This window comes from Humulus lupulus, chromosome X (genome assembly GCF_963169125.1).
Source record: "Humulus lupulus chromosome X, drHumLupu1.1, whole genome shotgun sequence".
NCBI lineage: Eukaryota > Viridiplantae > Streptophyta > Magnoliopsida > Rosales > Cannabaceae > Humulus > Humulus lupulus.
In genome coordinates this window covers 12,840,598-12,858,390 of record NC_084802.1, presented here as the reverse complement: position 1 = coordinate 12,858,390, position 17,793 = coordinate 12,840,598, and the positions used below count along the sequence as shown (strand labels likewise).

General features: G+C 33.1%; 2 protein-coding genes and 1 long non-coding RNA gene across 3 annotated transcripts; 2 read left to right on the top strand and 1 right to left on the bottom strand.

Annotated features, from left to right (window-relative positions):
- The first annotated feature begins 278 nt into the window (after window positions 1-278).
- LOC133803618 (protein SET DOMAIN GROUP 41) lies at window positions 279-3,278 on the top strand. The gene is made up of 5 exons (XM_062241720.1): window positions 279-1,067; window positions 1,152-1,191; window positions 1,276-1,379; window positions 1,653-1,751; window positions 2,094-3,278. The coding sequence occupies exons 1-5, from the start codon at window positions 312-314 to the stop codon at window positions 2,973-2,975; spliced, it is 1,881 nt and encodes a 626-aa protein (XP_062097704.1). The 5' UTR covers window positions 279-311; the 3' UTR covers window positions 2,976-3,278.
- A 3,627-nt stretch (window positions 3,279-6,905) lies between these two features.
- On the top strand, window positions 6,906-11,336 carry LOC133804685 (potassium channel KAT3-like). Its single transcript, XM_062242829.1, has 13 exons — window positions 6,906-7,096; window positions 7,252-7,467; window positions 7,547-7,708; window positions 7,902-7,959; window positions 8,128-8,445; window positions 8,742-8,981; window positions 9,054-9,152; window positions 9,264-9,296; window positions 9,791-9,976; window positions 10,122-10,199; window positions 10,548-10,611; window positions 10,729-10,842; window positions 11,055-11,336. The coding sequence occupies exons 1-13, from the start codon at window positions 6,906-6,908 to the stop codon at window positions 11,159-11,161; spliced, it is 1,866 nt and encodes a 621-aa protein (XP_062098813.1). The 3' UTR covers window positions 11,162-11,336.
- LOC133804686 (uncharacterized) lies at window positions 9,225-10,100 on the bottom strand. The gene is made up of 2 exons (XR_009878579.1): window positions 9,700-10,100; window positions 9,225-9,466 (listed from the first exon to the last, which is right to left on the bottom strand). It is a non-coding gene; the product is annotated as an uncharacterized LOC133804686 (long non-coding RNA).
- Window positions 11,337-17,793: the final 6,457 nt, after the last annotated feature.

The window sequence follows — 17,793 nt, the reverse complement described above, 5'->3', positions numbered from 1 at the left end:
GTCATGTTTTTTGGACGATAATTTTTTCCCTGTCGTTTTTCGCATTTAATACTAACGTTTTTTTTAAATACTTTTTTGTCGTTTATCTAGTTTAGTGTCGGTTTTACCTTTATTATCGTTTTTCACAATTGTTGTCGTTTTAATATTTATGTCCTTTGTCACAATATTTGTCGTTTTCGAGATTGTTGTCGTTTTAACTGTTATTGTCGTTTGTTTACACTGCGAGTGATACCAAGTAGAATTAAGAGAGAGGAAAGCTTTGCTAAAAAAATAAAAAAAGAGAGAGGGAAGTGGAAGATAGTTGGAGGGAAATGGAGATGGAAATGAGAGGGAAGGATGACATGGAAATGGGAGAAGACGTAACTCCTTCCCTCCCACCCCTCTCATTCTCTCTCAACGATTCCCTCCTCTCCTCTCACTGCTCCGCCTGCTTTTCCCCTCTCCCTCCCCTTTTCCTTCCTCCTTTCCCTCCCACTCTCCTCTACTGCTCCTCACAATGCTCAAATTACGATTCTGCCCTCCACCACTCCAGCGCCGAGTCCCAACTCCTCGACCTCCTCCGTTCTCGCCCCTCTATTTTCCCCCACTCCGCCGACTCCTCCGACCTCCGCCTCGCCCTCCGCCTCATCATCCAATCCCACTCCGCCGCACGACTTGCCGGGTTGTTGACCAACCGCGATAAATTAACGGCTAGTTTTGGCTTCTGCGACGAGATTCTCCTGAGAATTTCGGAAGGAGCTAGGGCTATGGCATTGGCAAGGAGGATGAGAGACGGTTTGGATTTCTCGTCGTCGGAAGACGAGGTTTCGATCGAGGATGTTCGTTTGGAGGAGTCGGCGCTTTGCTTGGTGCTAACGAACGCCGTGGAGGTGCAGGATAATAAGACTGGGCGCACCCTTGGAGTTGCTTTGTACGGTCAGAACTTCAGCTGGATCAACCATAGTTGTTCTCCCAATGCGTGTTACCGGATTTTGCTGCCTTCGGAGATCGAAGCGTCGCCGTTTTCCCCTGAGGAGACTCCATTGAGAATTGCCCCCTGCTGTTCCGGAAACGAAGAAACTCAAGTAGTGAGACTCTGAATTTGATTTATTTCCTTTTCTTGTTGACATTGATAGCTACTAAAGACTAAAGTTCACATATTTCTTTTACAGATAAAGAGTGGTGTTTGTAGCAGTGATGTCTTGAAGAAAGGTGTCAACTTTTGCCATTGTCATTAGGGAAAATGTTGAAAAATTGGCTATATATATAATTTGAATTTGATGCATGCAAATGAAGAGTTTCAGGTTTGCTATGGACCAAGAATGATAGTTAGGAGCATTAAGAGGATAAAGAAAGGGGAGGAAGTGACTGTGGCTTACACTGACTTGTTGCAGCCCAAGGTATTGTTTAAACAACATTGAGCAAATTTGGCTACATTGTCTTATATGTTGGTTGGGGTTTGGTATGAAGTGTTTTGTGTCTATTTTTTATGCTATATCTTCTCACCCTTTTAAAAATGTAGAAATCATATAACAATTTTTTCTTATTTAGTGGGAAACCAAGAAGTAGTTCTTTAAATGTCAATTTTTATCTGATATTAGCTCATGTTTATAGCATTTAAATTGTTCTTTGATTCTGATTTTTTACATCTACTTCACTTTAATGGTGCATAGGCTATGAGGCAGTCAGAGTTGTGGTCCAGGTATCGTTTCATCTGCTGTTGTAGGCGATGTAATGCATTGCCCCCAACTTTTGTGGATCGTGCATTGGAGGTAACATACCCGGAAAACATGCTCTTTTGTTTATATGGCATCTACTAATGTGTGCTCGATGATAGGATTTGGTTCACCCCTGCAATGATTCCATTTTATATCAGCATAGTATTTTGCTTCTGTTTCTTATGAACTATATTTTTTTAGTGGACAGACACAGAAATCATTTTGTTATTGCTAGTATAACTTTCATTATGAGTGTTGTTATATATACCAGCTCGCTCTCAAAACACCTCTTCGAATTTCAAGAGAAAACTATTTGTTGCACCTTCCTTAACGATTTTGTTTTCTAAAAGAGAGTATCCTGAACAAGTATTAACACTGTATAATTGCCTTTTCCAGGAAATTTCTGTTGTTAATGTTCATTCTTCATGTACCAGTAGTGACTTTGATAAGGACAAGGCAACTGATATGTTGAATCAGTACATTGATGATGCTATAACAGATTATCTATCACTTGGTGATTCTCAATCTTGTTGTGAGAAGCTGGAGCGCGTTGTTACTCAAGGTCTCTTCGATGAGCACTTGGAATGTAAAGGAACAACACCTCAGCCAACTTATTGGATGCATCCTCTTCACCATCTGTCTTTAAATGCTTACACAACACTGGCTTCAGCATACAAAATCCGCTCAAATGATTTATTAGCTTCATTATCTGAAACTAACAAAAATCTGTATGAAGCTTTTGATATGAGCAGGACTAGTGCAGCGTATTCATTACTGCTTGCTGGCGCAACAAACTATCTGTTTCAATTTGAACCTTCTCTTATAGCTTCTGCAGCAAATTTCTGGGCTAGTGCAGGGGAATCCTTATTAGATTTTGCTAGAAGCTCAATCTGGAGTGAATTTTTTCCTGCATCAAACCTCTCTTCTTTCACAAAATATAACTGCCCGAAGTGCTCTTTAAGAGAGAAAGTCATCCAAATTAGCATCAGTCGACACATAAAGAGAGAAACCAATCTGTTGCGCGGTCAAGCTCAATATTCGGATTTTGAGAATATATCAAGCCAGTTCCTCAATTGTATCACTAATCTTACAGAGAGAGCTTGGCTTTTTCTTACTCGCAGTTGTCATCACTTGAAAGTATTTAAGGATCCCATAGACTTCGGTTGGCTGGCTACCAGAAGGTATGTCGATTTGTGGGATAGTCCTATTCATTCTAGTGACACCAATGTGGGTTCTAGCACTGACACCAAGGAAGCTATTTCTGAAAATGAAGCTTAGGGATTTGGCAACCATGGAAGAATACATCTCCTCCAACTTGGCTATCATTGCTTACTATACGGAAGTTATCTTGGAAGCTTATGTTTTGGCGAGCATTCTCATTTGGTCTGTCATGTTCAGAATATTTTAGAATGTGAAGAGGATTCGAAAGATTACTGTGAGTTATAACTTAATGGGCTGAGGGGTCATATTAGCACTTTAGCAGGTTTGTTTTTTGTATCACAAATCCTCTGAGCCATGTAGCCAATCAAACCAAATGTATTGTCTGTACATGCTTGTAAATATAGAACATATTAGTCGGTTCGGTGGAATTCAATTCATTATCTTCGTAAATGTTGATTTTTTTTTTTAATACCTCAAGTATTTCTTGCCGATCAATAAATTTTTGGCACCACATTTACATACATACATACTTATATTATTATTTGTGTTTTTTTAAAGCTATTTTTTTTTTCAGTTGACAATGTATAATATGAGATAAAAAAAATTAATGAATAATAAAGGATGTGATAATAAGCTGAACCCTAGTTTATAGAGAGGAAAGTTCCAGAGAAAAAAAAAGTTTGAGTGCGTCGTCATTTTGGGTCTGGCTGCCTGGTCCAACGAGGTTCCATTTAGTTGGGAGGAATGAAAATAAAGAAATAGAATGAAATAAAAAAATATTTAATATGAGTAAGAAAAATTAAATTTTTGTTTATTTGTGTACTGGAATAGTCACCTTTCATTTTATTATCTCCAACGAGATGAGTTAATAGAAAGTTTATACAAACCAAGTTGGCGTTTTTTAGTAATAGAAATAGTAACAGTAATATGAATGGAATGGAAAATAAAGATAATTATTTATTTGTTTAAGCTTTGAAATGGAAAACAAGTAAATGAATAATCTTTTGACAAATATACCCTTATTATTGAAATAAATATAACTTTTAGTTAATATGACTTATTTTATTTTTAGAAAATAAATATATAATTAAATAAATTTCAAATAAATTAATTATAAATTATTATTTTTTAATTGAAAGAAACAATAATTATAAAATTTTCAAATCTTATTGGTGAGTTTTTATTTTTATTTGTTACTTTTTTTTCTATTAAAACTTTACTTGTTACTTTTTATTAAAAGTTAAAAAAACATTTTAGTAGAAATGATGTAGAATAATGCAGTGCATTAAAAAAAAGCATGCAATGGTGGCAATTGGCTGCACAAAGTGCATCAATAAATAAGAAAAAGTAAGGGTAAAATGGTATAAAAAATATCTAAGCAACTGAATAACTTTTCTACCCAATTTTGAATAGAATTATAATTCTGTAGTTTTCCCGAAAAGCCATTAAGATAGAAAGAGAATTCCTAAGCAAAAAATAAAACCAAAGTAATGGGAATCAATTCCATTCCATTCCAATGAATTCTTGCCAACCAAACATGTACTAAAAGTTTATCTTTTTCTATTCTATAAAATTATTCAAAATTTTTACACTTGCAACAACAAAGATACTAAGCTACTAAGGTAATGTTTGATTGATTGGAATGTGTGTAGGAATAGAATGACTTTTTCTAAAATTGATCCATTCACTTGTTTGGTGTGATTTTTATAATTGGAAAGCTTATTCCTTTAGGAATTGTAAGTCATGTAGACAATAGAATTGTACTTCCAAAATCAAACGAGTTGAATAATAATTCATTTCCAACGCTATATAAATTATTTTTTATTACCCCTCTTCCTAAATATAAATACTAGTAATGGTTAATGGTTGATTGTTAAAAAAAATTAAAATTTTGCATTAGTACATACCTAGTGTTTTAACATAATAAAAAAGAATGATATATATATTTTTAAAATATAAAATTAAACTTTAAATTTTAAATTATTTAAAATTTAACATCAATTACAAATTACTAAAATTGAAATACATATATCTTACTAAAAATTACTTACTAATATTTATAATAAAATTAGATTTTATGAATTTCTTAATAAAAAAAGTGTACTATAAAATGTATATTTACTATAATATTATATAGGAAGTTTATTTTTTTTAATAATCAAATATAATATACAATTAGATTTAAGATTTTTTTTATAATAAAAATTAAAATAATGGTTTTGCATATCAAAATATATTTATTTATAAGAGAGAGGGTAATTTGGTAAAAATAATATCAATTTTATTCAATTCCATATTATACTAAACATGATAATCCTTATTACGCTGCTGATTTCAAAATTTTTACCAAACAAAATAATGGAAATTTCATTCAATTCCAATTACCATTACTATTACTATTCCATTTTTGTTTTGGAACCAATCGCTACCTAAGCTCTAAGCTCTTTGTAAGTAAAGCTAAAATTATTATTATTTTTAAATATAATTATTTTATAATAAAAAAAGTTAAAAATTTTAATATTTTGATTATGTGATTTGGTTTGGTTTTTACAAAACTGCTTCCGCACCAAATGGACACCCTATTACATTATCAAATGTAGAAGACTATCACATTAAGAGTGCCATTAAAAGTATGATGATTTAAAATACCATTAATTTTGATGATGTCTTTAGTCCAAACCACAAAATTGCACAGCACCAAACAACAATTGTATAGGTGCAAATTTGCTTGGTTTAACTACTTTTTTTTTTATAGAAGAAATGCCTCATTAAAAGCTCAAGAGCAAACCTAGCTGGAAAATCTCAAGAGGAAAAAGAGTATCAATGAGATATGATTGATAAAAGATTATCTGCCTCAAGGAAAGACTGAAGACAATGGGAGTAGCCAAGCCACCGTACACAATGATTTCTCATAGTCAAAGTTAGTTTAGCCAAAGGAGCAACACTGCTAGTCATTCTAGGACAATAGTCAAAAGATGGAACATAAGAATCATTACATAAAACAGTGATATCTCTAATGATACAATCAAGATAGGAAGGATCCAAGGATTTCTTCTCAACGAGCTTAATAACAGCAAGACAATCTGACTCCACTGACAGATGTAAGAAGCCAAGAGTATTGCAAAGCTTCAAACTATGGAGGATAGCAAGGGCTTCAGCCACAATAGGAGAGAATCAAGCTTTAAAAGTCCAAAGTTTTCACCCTGCCCAAATGATCCCGCAGAATCATGCCAACACCAACGGTGCCAGAAGCCTCATGGAGCGAAGCGTCACAGTTCAATTTGATGATACCAAGTGCAGGCCTCTTCCACCGAACAGGAGCAGGAGTAGGGCCTGCCGAGACAGAAGGTTGAGGAACATACAAACCACCGTTAGCCCTTTGGAACCGATGCAAAAAATCTACACTCTAGTCTAGTCCACCACGAGATGATCACGAAGGACAGATTTTTCATCAACAAATTTATTGCGCCTAAACCAAATGCGCCACAGGCAAACTGTAAACTTTTCCAGGGTAGAAGTAGTAACTGAATCCACAAGAAAGAGCACAACTTCATAGAAATGAGCAGCTTTGAAGCTTGGAAGGTTTAGAGCATCAGCTCTGAGATGCCTTCCAATGATGCATTTGTAAATATATAATTTACAAACCATGTCTAAGCTAGGGAGCCAGTTATGAGATGCATTTGTAAATAAATTATATAAACCATATCAGTGGAGTCTAATCTTTCATTATTATTTTTTTTTAAAAAAGAAAAAGAAAAAGAAAATATAGAAATGGCATCTAATACACTATTGCTCTCTTTCTAATTATACATCTTAAATCCAATTATATACATACGGGGTGTGTAAATAGTTTCTATAAATAGTCTTTCCAAAGTTGACAAATTCCGTTACACTTAATTTACCTTGCCATATTTGATATCTTAATATATTCTAATTAATTAATTAGGCTCCAAGATTTAGACAAGAAAATCTAATAATTATCATCAATATTACCTTATTATAATTCTTTTTTACTTTGGTGATCTGTTTCTTGCATAAAGAAAAATCATGTCTGAATATTCAGAATCAAGGTCCTCGCCACTTCCATCACTCTTTCGAAGGCATTCAAGTGGGGAAATAATCAAGAACTTGGCCTCATCAGTTTCAAGCAGCCTCTTACCTGCTTTTGGAACTACTGTCAATGAAACTCACCTACACCTTAAAAATTATGTTATTGCTCCCTACGATAGAAGATACAGGTACACTTGACGTGAACCGTTGGTCCCATCTGAAACAAATGTGATTGGTTGGAAGAAACTCGACCTACGAGTGCTCATATCATTACACATATATTTATGTCTGTCATTACTCTCTTTTCAATTTGTAATTGTTCATAAATACTGAAAATTGGCAGGTGGTGGGAGACATTCTTGGTGGTGTTGGTGATATACTCAGCGTGGGCGTCGCCGTTTGAGTTGGCTTTTAAGAAAGTGGCAGTGGGGTCTCTCATGCCTGTTGACTTAACTGTCGATGCATTCTTTGCTATTGATATTATTCTTACTTTCTTTGTGGCTTACTTGGACAAAACCACCTATCTTTTAGTTGTTGATCACAAGAAGATTGCTGCCAGGTATATACATATACATACATACATATATATAGTCAAAGACTTTTGAAAAATTTATGGATTTGTTTGATAACTAAGTCAGGTATGTAGCCAAACTGTGGCTGCCTATGGATGTGGCCTCAACTCTACCGTTTCAGCTCATAGACAGAGTCTTTACTGGTCAAGTGCACACTGGTGAGGCATTTCGTTTTCTCATTTTGCTCAGGTTGTGGCGACTCAGGCGTGTTAATCAACTCTTTACAAGGTGATCGGTCAGCTTTCAATCTTATTTTTGTTTTTGTTTATCTCAACAATTTTACTACTATTTATTGTATAGTATTGTTACATTTTGATACATCTGTATTTATTCCTAGGTACTAGTAGAGTTTCAGTCATTGGTTTCAATCAATCCAAATACATTGTATGAACTAATGAGATAGATGTTATTTCTTACCCAGACTAGAGAAAGACTCATGCTTTAGCTACTTCTGGACAAGATGCTGCAAGCTAATCTGCGTAAGTTTCCTTTGTTTTAACAAAATTACTAATCTCTTACCACAATAAATGTACGAGCATTGCTCTGATGCCCAACAACACCTTATGTTGATTGGTGCAATTTAATACCGGGTCTCATATATCCTAATTGCACTAATAATGCGGTATGAGTTTGTTATTTGAAAACAGGTGACACTATTCGCGGTGCACTCAGCAGGGTGCTTCTACTTCTGGATTGCGACTCACAACAAGAACCCGGAGAACACATGGATAGGAAGCCAGGTATCGGATTTCGAAGACAGGACCATCTGGTTAGGCTACACCTACTCCATCTATTGGTCAATTGTCACACTCACCACTGTTGGCTATGGTGACCTCCACGCCGTCAACACAGGGGAGAAGGCTTTCAATATGACCTATATGCTCTTCAATATTGGCCTCACTGCTTATCTCATTGGTAACATGACCATTTTGATTGTCCACAGTGCTATCAGAACCTTTGCCATGGTAACTAACTCAACTTCTTCTAACAAATTCATAACTACAAATCAAATGTTTGATACTGTACTTTATTTGTTGAAAGTGAAAAACTTACTGATTTTGCTTGGCATCCAGATCGATAAACAAAGTAGTAATTTGGTAGTTTTAGTCCTACTCAATTAAAAAAGAGTAACACAGAGCTACCCATGTAACATGTCAAAAGTATATTATGCATGAAACTTAGATTATTTGTTTTCCCTAAGAGTGAAGAAGAGATTAGTTTTGAAGGATATAGTGCAATGGATGTGATGTTTTTGGTGTAGAGGGATGCTATCAATGAGATATTGAGGTATGCTAGCAAAAACAGACTTCCAGAGGGACTGAAAGAGCAAATGCTGGCACACTTGCAACTCAAGTTCAAGACAGTAGAATTACAGCAAGAAGAAGTGCTTGAAGATCTGCCTAAAGCAATAAGATCCAGCATTGCCCAGCATCTATTCCATCCTACTCTTCAAAAGACCTACATGTTTAAGGGAGTCTCTCAGGACCTCATTGTTCAAATGGTATGAAATTTCTTAAATCCTTTGAGATTTTGTTACATATCACTACATTACAGCAGCATTTGTCCTTGACAGGTTTCAGAGATGAAAGCAGAATATTTTCCCCCTAAGGTTGATATCATTTTGCAAAATGAGATTCCAACAGATTTCTACATTTTGGTGTCAGGATCAATGGTATAAAATTCTCTTTTTGGATATTTAATTTAATCATATGTATATATATATTATAAATATTATGCAGATAAATGTTCTAAAATAATGCATACTGCTATATAAAACCTGCAGGAGGTGCTAGTTTACAAAAATGGTACAGAGCAGGTAACTTTCACTAATTCTCAATTTGCATCGAGTTGATATCTAAGATTGCTAACAGTTTTTACAGTGTCTAAAGGATGAGGCAACAGACCACAGTAAAAACCTCTGAAATGCCATCTACACTTTGTCCACACAAAAAAAGGGAACCTTTTCTATGTTCTTCCAGCAAGAACCTGCAGAGATAAACCGTTAAGATTAGTCATAATTTTTATTCTTTCATAAATATGTTTTACTGGCATGACTACAACAGATTTATTAACAGAAAAAAGAAAACAAAGAAATTAATTGTGTTGAGTTATACATACACAAACAATCAGTCATTAAACTAAAAAAATTATACTAGTGATGACAGAAGAAAGAAACTGTTGATAGGGAAATTATAAGTTAAGAGAACTATAGTACTTACTTAATAGATGCATTGAACTGTTTGTTGTGACAAACTTAAACAAGTATGTATCATATCATATCATCATGACTGATGTTGTGTGTTTTGCCAGCTTTTGACAAAGCTAGGATCTTCGGATATGGCTGGAGAAATTGCAGTACTTCTAAACATCCCGCAACCTTTTACATTAAGAACAAAGAGGCTTTCTCAGGTCATCCGAATGAGTCATCATCATTTCAAGCAAATACTGCAGCCACATAGACAAGATGGAAAGATTTTACTCTCCAATTTCATTGAGGTTGTTACAAAATCTTTAAAGAAAAATTTAGTAAAATTGCTCTTAACAAAAAAAATGAACAAAGAGTCAAGCTTTTGCGTAAACAGGTTACTGTGCTATGTAGATGTATTACTTGTTTGAGCCTGACTGACTCTTTCATTCTCAGTACTTGAAGGGCTTAAAAAAAGAGATGCTAGAAGAAATACCTTTTCTCACAGAATTATTGAGTGAACTAGCTACAGAGGTACAATATTTATGCTTGCCAAATACCATCGAATATCTTTACTTTTCTTTATCTAGCTATGTATGTATCATAGAAATATTTGAATCTTTTATTAAACAAAATTTACTAGATAGTAATGCATTGCAAAATCATGCATCATGCATCAGGCATCATGCTTAAAACAGAAAGATAGTTGAAGCATACTTGTACAGTACATGTAGCAAACATTATTAAGTAATAATAAAAAAAATTGTATGAATTATCATTCTAGTGTGTAATTAAAGTTTTTAATAGTTTTTTCCAAATTCATCCAAGAAACTAGATATTTTCTTGTGTACTTGGATAATGACTATCAAATTTTATTTGCAGCCCATAGACACCAATGGGGATGCACAAAATCAAGAATCTCTAGATGGACATACAAGGGTAGAAGGTGAAGTCTTGACCATTTTCCAAATTCATTTTAGTTAATGCCAGTACTATTAAACGCAAATATTCTGATTCCATCAAATTTCTGAGATGACTAGATGTTCTATGGTATCATTTGCAGAATTAGCTGATACTGTCAGAGTGATTATCCATGGACATAGTCCTAACGAAAATACAACAGCAGGGAAACTTGTATATCTGCCTGACACCATTGAAGACCTTTACAGCTTGGCAGGTAAACCATAACTCAGATGCAAATCTCCAATTAAGAATACAAGACATTTTTACTTAACTTCACTTTAACAATGTAACTCATCAGTGCATAAAGTCATAGTTCTTCTTTAATGAACATAAAAATTGATAGATTTGATAACTTATAAAGAGGAGGACAAACTAGCTAAGTAACAACATAACATATTGGATAATGGATTATTTTTGTGGATGCAGAGAACAAGTTTGGAAAAAAAGCAAGCATAATCGTCATGGCTGATGGCTCGCAGGTTGAAGAATTGAATGTTTTAAGAGAGAATGACCATCTTTATTATATCTTTTGAGGAAGATTATTGATACAAGTTTTAACACATTTGCACTCTCTAAAAGGCCTTCCAAAATTTTTACAAGTATCAAATTTTAGCTATCTAGTAGTAGTTCCTTAAGTTATTAGACAATGTAACATACAACGATCATAAATGGCAAGAATACATACCAGACTCTTTGCACTTCTCCATACACTCCACTATCCCAGAAGACTTTTCATCAATTTCACTACAGATTCAGTTGAGAGTGGAAGCCAGTAACATAACAAGATATATATATGTATATATATATATATATTCTTTTCATAATTTGCATTTTTACAAACAATTAGCAGTCAACCGAATTCTGGAAAAGAGCTTCGTAGGGACTATATGCTTGCGAAAACAGGAGATGAAAGTAATCACGTTGACATTTATACAAACATGTGGAAGACATTCGTACTTGATCATCTTAAGCATGCTCTCCTTGATCATCAGTGACATATCTGCATTTAATAAATTTTCAGAACAAACAACTTCATAATTGAATTCATGGTTTTAAAATTGATACTTGAGAGCATATATTCAGATAATTGGTACTTGATATATATTGCAACTTGAACCTAATATATTATATTATAAGAACCGAGTTTCGCAAGAAAATGAAGTTTGATAGTGCATACAGATTCATAGATTATAAATTGTTACTTTAAATAAATATAATGAGTTAGACAAAATATATTATATTGTAAACTCAATTTTTTTATGGTTAAATTTGTTAGCTTACCAGACCAATCCAATTATAATTTTTTTCATATTTATGGGTTTTTTTTAGGTTGTTTTACAAAAAAAAATATGTACATTTAAGTTTTCTATTTATTTGTATGACTTTTTGATTTGAATATTCATATTTGTGGGATTTTCTCTCTCATAGATTTGAAAAATATATATAATTATGCCACATTTTTAATTATAATTATATTTTTTTTATTTTAAAGATAATTTTATTTTTTTCTTTCAATTTTTTATTTTTTCCTTCATAATATAATAATATGTGCACCCAAAATATACACATAAACATTATACATAGTGATGTGGTAGTTTAGTCTAGCCAATCACATTTATTAAAACTATGACTCACTATTTTAAAAAGCAGTGACACGTCACTGTGTACAATATTTATGTGCATATTTTGGGTGCACATATTATTACTCTTTTATTATTTTTCCAGATTTTTCTCTTTTTTCGTACTTTTTTTCCATTTTTTTCTACCAATTTTTCCTTCATTTTTTCATTATTTTTCTTCTTTTTTTTTTTCTATTTTGTTTTGTTTTGTTTCTTCATATTTTTTCAGTTTTTTTTTCATTTTTTTTAATTATTCTTTTTTCTTTCTATTTTTCTTTTTCTTTTTTCACACGTATGAGTTTTTTTTTCTTTGCTTTTCTTTTTCTTATTCCATTTTTTTCTACCAATTTTTTCCTTTATTTTTTTTTCTTTCCATTTTTCCATTATTTTTCTTCTTCTTCTTTTCATTTTTATTCATTTATTTGTTTTTTTTTCTTTTTTTCCTTCATCATTTATTTTGTTTTGTTTTTCATATTTGTATAGTTTTCTTTCATTTTTCTCATTTTTTCTCCTTCCATTTTTTTTTCTGTTTTTACACATATATTTGAACATTACATAATTATTTTACTATTTATTATCTCTTATTATTGTATTTTTTTTTAATAATTTTTTCCACTGTATGTAAAAAATTCAAATAAAATTTTTCAACATTTTCTTTTTACCGTAACACTTATAGGAACATCCAAATTTGGAAAAAAAACAATAAAAATATGAAAACTTGAATGAGTAACGAGTTACCCTGATGTGAACATTCAAATTTAGAAAAAAATTATATGAAAATGTGAATGAGTAATCAGTTATCCTAGTGGAAAGATATGAAAACTTGAATAGGTAACTAGTAACCTGATAGGAATATCCAAATTCAGAAAGAAATATATATATATATATATTTATATATATGAAAGCGTGAATGGACAACTAGTTATCCTGATAAGAACATTCAAATCTAAAGAAAAAAAATATGATGAAAATGTGAATGGGTAACCAGGTAATCAGTTACCCTAGTGAGAATATCCAAATTTGGGAAAAAAAATTAGATATGAAAACTTGAATTGGTAACCAATAACCAGTAACCCTTATAGGAACATCCAAATTTAAATAAAAAAAATAGATATAAAAAATGTGAATGGGTAACCAGTTACCCTAATGTAAACATTCAAATTTGAAAAATAAAAATTATGATATGAAAACGTGAATGGGTACCTGGTTACCTAGATGAGAACATCTAAATTTGGCAAAAAAATATCATATATGAAAATGTGATTGTAATTAGTTATTTAACCCAAACAAGGAAAAAAATAGTCATGATCTTTAAAAAATATATTAAAAAAAAGTTAGAACAAATTAATTGATTTGATTTTTTTATGTATAGTAAAAAAAAAGTAAGTATAGTAAAAAAAAATAAGTATAGTAATAAAAAATAATAATAAAGAATAAAATATTTTGAGTTGAAGGAGAGTTGACTTAATAAGAAACTTTCTCAAAAAATGTTTTGACAAAGAGAGAAGAAAAAAATAATACACAGAATAACAAACTTAAATATTTAAGAGATTACAAGTCAATAAAAGCTAGGGGTGTGCACGGTGTGGTTTGGGCGGTTTGAACACTTTTTAATACACCACGCCACAAGTGCGGTGTAGTAGCTAGAACACACCATGCGGTGTGATTTATTTGGTTGCACCAAACCGACCAAACCAAACCATTTTTTGCGGTGTGGTTTTGGTGGTTTTCCACGGTGTAAGTGTGTTAAATAACATGTCATAACAAAATTTAAAATTAAAAAAAATACGAAATCCTTAGTTTAAAACAAATCCTTAATAAGTTCTAAACAACATCATAAGTTATCAATTAAGTTAAAAAAAAAAATACAAGTCTCCCATGAAATTATTTTCAAAACCCTCGTGGAACATAAGTTCAAAAAATCACAAGTTATAATAAACTTATTTTCACTCCACTAAACTACCATCATGGAAGAAACCCTCTTACTTCACTTCACCTAATCAAGGGATACAACTTCATATTTGTAAGTATACAATGCGGTGCGGTGCAAACCAAAATTTCACACCGCCAAACCGTGCACCGCACCGCACCGCGCGGTTTAGCTAAGATACAAACCATACCGAACCATTACAATTTTGACACCGCAGTTTGCGGTGTAGTGTGGTGCGGTGTAGTCCGTCGCTGCGGTTTGTCGGTTTAGATGCTCACCCCTAATAAAAGCCCTGAGATCTCATAGCTAATCTGATGATTAATAACATGAGAATTTTCATCATATTTTTAGTTTATTCTTTTTTATAAATTATAAAATGCACATACGTTTTTCAAGATATATATATTTTTTATGTTTTTTAAGTTTCTTTTGGAAGTAGAGAGGGCTTGATAAATATTTTTAGTATATTATACAATTGGTATTACCAATAATAATACTTTCACGAGGTGTAATAAAATATTAATAGTGTGTTCTCTCAATTGATAACATTGATATATAATTTCATTGATTTTGTTATGGTTTTTGGTAATGTTTTTCTTAAATTTATTTTTAGTAATTTTTTAGTTTAAAAAAATATTGTTTTGTTATTGTTTTTAAGTTTATGTTAGGTTGATACAATGTATTAACATTTAATTGATTTGCAATTGCTTTTTTAACAATATATTGTTGTAGGATTGATATCTAATTGATTTTAAATTAATTTTTTAACACTATATTGTTGTGGGTTGATATTTAGTTGATTTAAGTTGCTTTTTCAATACTGTATTATTGTGAGGTTGATGTATAGCTAGATAATTAGTAGTTGCATTTTCAAACCGTATTGCCGTGAATAAAAATCTAGTTGATTTTTAGTTGATTTAGGACTTATTTTCAGTTGTTCTTGTGTATATTTTTTAGTTTATTTTTTTTTATATATTTTAAAATGCACTGATGAGTTTTTCAAGATATTTTTTTTTATGTTTTTTAAGTTTATTTTGGATTGATACAATGTGTTGATGTCGAGTTGATTTGCAGTTGTTATGTGGTTGATGTCTCATTAGTTTTGGATTGATGCAATGTGTTCATGGTGAATTGATTTGCAGTTACTATGGGGTTGATGTCTCATTGATTTTAAAGGGAAATTTGATAAATCATGCTTATATTAGCTTAATAATTAAAATTTGAACCAAAGTTAACCACCATATGATACCAATGCTCATCTTTCATTTAATACCAAAAATACCCCTCTCATAACACCTTTCCTCTCTATTCTCCCTCTTCCTCTCTACCTATCTTCACCATACATTCTCTCTCACTCTCTCTTCACCATACGTTTTACACACAAGATTTTCATACTAAAATCTTGCAAGAAAGATACACATTCGGACATTGTGGATTGTTTGAGGAGAAACACCAAGCTTTGTGTTATTTTTGCTCATAGTGAAGAGATTAAATGGGTAAGTGATTTTCTTTGATTCTTGTTGTTGTTGGTTGCTTTTATGATTTAGAATGCTGTTTAGATGTTGGATCTGTAGTTTGTTGGTATTTTTTGCTGTTTTTTGGGTGAAAATCGTGTTCTGTGAAAATCTGCGTTTTTTTTTTGTTCCCTGAGTTTTTTCTAAATGCCCGATAGTGTTCGATAGAGGCCCGATTCGGGCACGATAGTTGTTGAGTTTCAAGGTTAGGGATGAAGGTCCGATGGCAACCCGATGGTTGCCCGATAGTTTTGGTTACCCGATGGTCATAAAGGTCCGATGGCTACCCGATGGTTGCCCGATTATTATTTTGAATCTATACACCCTTTAAGTACGATAATGGATCGATAGTAGTCCGATATATGCCCGATTATTGTTATTAAGTTACTGCAGACCTAATAGTACGATGGTACACGATGGTACCCGATACTTGCACGATATTAGTGTTTTAAGTGATCAAAAACATAAATAAAACTTTGCCCGATACCGCCCGATATGGCCCGATACTGGTACGATGCTAAAAAATTGGAACTAAATTTCGACATTTTGTTGCCATTTACTGATTTTTTTTTCTTTGTACATGATAGGGTCAACTTTGTTCGCGTATTTGATGTATAATGGTGTTTGGGAGCGTGAAGGTAGAGATTGGGTTTTTAATGGAGCCGAAAATTGAACATTCGAGTTGGAGAAGGACATAACTTACTCACAACTTGTTGAACTTTTGTACTCAGAGCTGGAGGTTGACAAAGTACAGTATGACCTGAAATTAGAAGTGAATTATAAGTACATGAAAGGGTTAATGTATCGGCCTGAACTTATAAGGAATGACAAGGGTGTAAGCTTATATTTGTCAATGCTTTTGAAGAAGCCAGATGAATTTGTTCCCCTTTTTGTGACTTTGGTGGAGAAGAATATCATTGTTGATCGTAATCCTCCACCAAGTACTATTAAGGATACTCGTAGTGAGGTTGGGACTTATGTTCCAGAAACAAATCCGGAGGTGCTGGTAGCCACTGCTGTACCTGAATCAAACCCTTTCATACCGACAGTTGATCATGTAGCATAGATGCCATTTCATGATGATTTTCCTGATTGTCCTGACCCTGAAGATGATTTTGAGGGCAATGACGATTTTCCTGATTATCTTGAACCTGATGCTGATTTTGATTGCAATGATGATGTAAGAGACAACCAAGAAACAGAGGTCCGTTCTCAAGCTTTGAGCCTGAGTCCACTGTCGTACCAAATACCGAGGCAAACAACATGTAGAAGTAGACCCCGTAGAGAAGATCGCTAAACACCTGATACTAGTAGTAGTCGTCCAGACGGAACAAATGATGCTAGAGAATTTAGTGATCCACTCTCTTCTTCGACATATTATAGTAAATTCAAAGCTCAGATGTTTACAAGAGAAGACATTGAGGATAATAGTCACTATATATCTATGGGTGGCACATCGGGCGGGGAGATTCATTTAGGAAAGTTTTTCAGAGACAAGGAACATTTAAAGAAGGTTGCTGGCTTGTTTGCAATGAAGAAGGGATTCGACTTTATAGTTAAGAAGTCTGGTACTGATGTTTGGTATATTACATGCAAGGATCCTGATTGTGGGTGGAGGTTAAGAGGGAAGAAGAAGCAACTTTCTAACATGTTCGAGGTGACAGCATTTGAAAATGTACACACATGTTCCCTCGATGTTCGAAAAAAAGATAACCGTCAAGCATCACCTTTGGTAGTTGCCGAACTGATCAAGGATAAATTCTCAGTTAACGGTTCAGATTATTTAGCCTCCAAAATAAGAGAAGATATGAAGAATTCTTTCGGGATCGAAATGAGTTATGAGAAGGCTTGAAGATGCAGAGAGAAAGCACTCCACATAGTTAGGGGTACGCCTGAAGCTTCATATTCGAAGTTACCTGGGTACTTGCACATGCTGCAGTTGAACAATCCCGATTCCATTACTGATTTCAAGGTAGACGGGGCTCGCTGCAAGTATTGCTTTTTTTCTCTGGGTGCTTGTAGGCGGGGATTCAAGTTTTGTCGACCTGTTATATGTATTGATGGGTCCTTCTTGAAAACTAGGTATGGTGGCCAAATGTTGT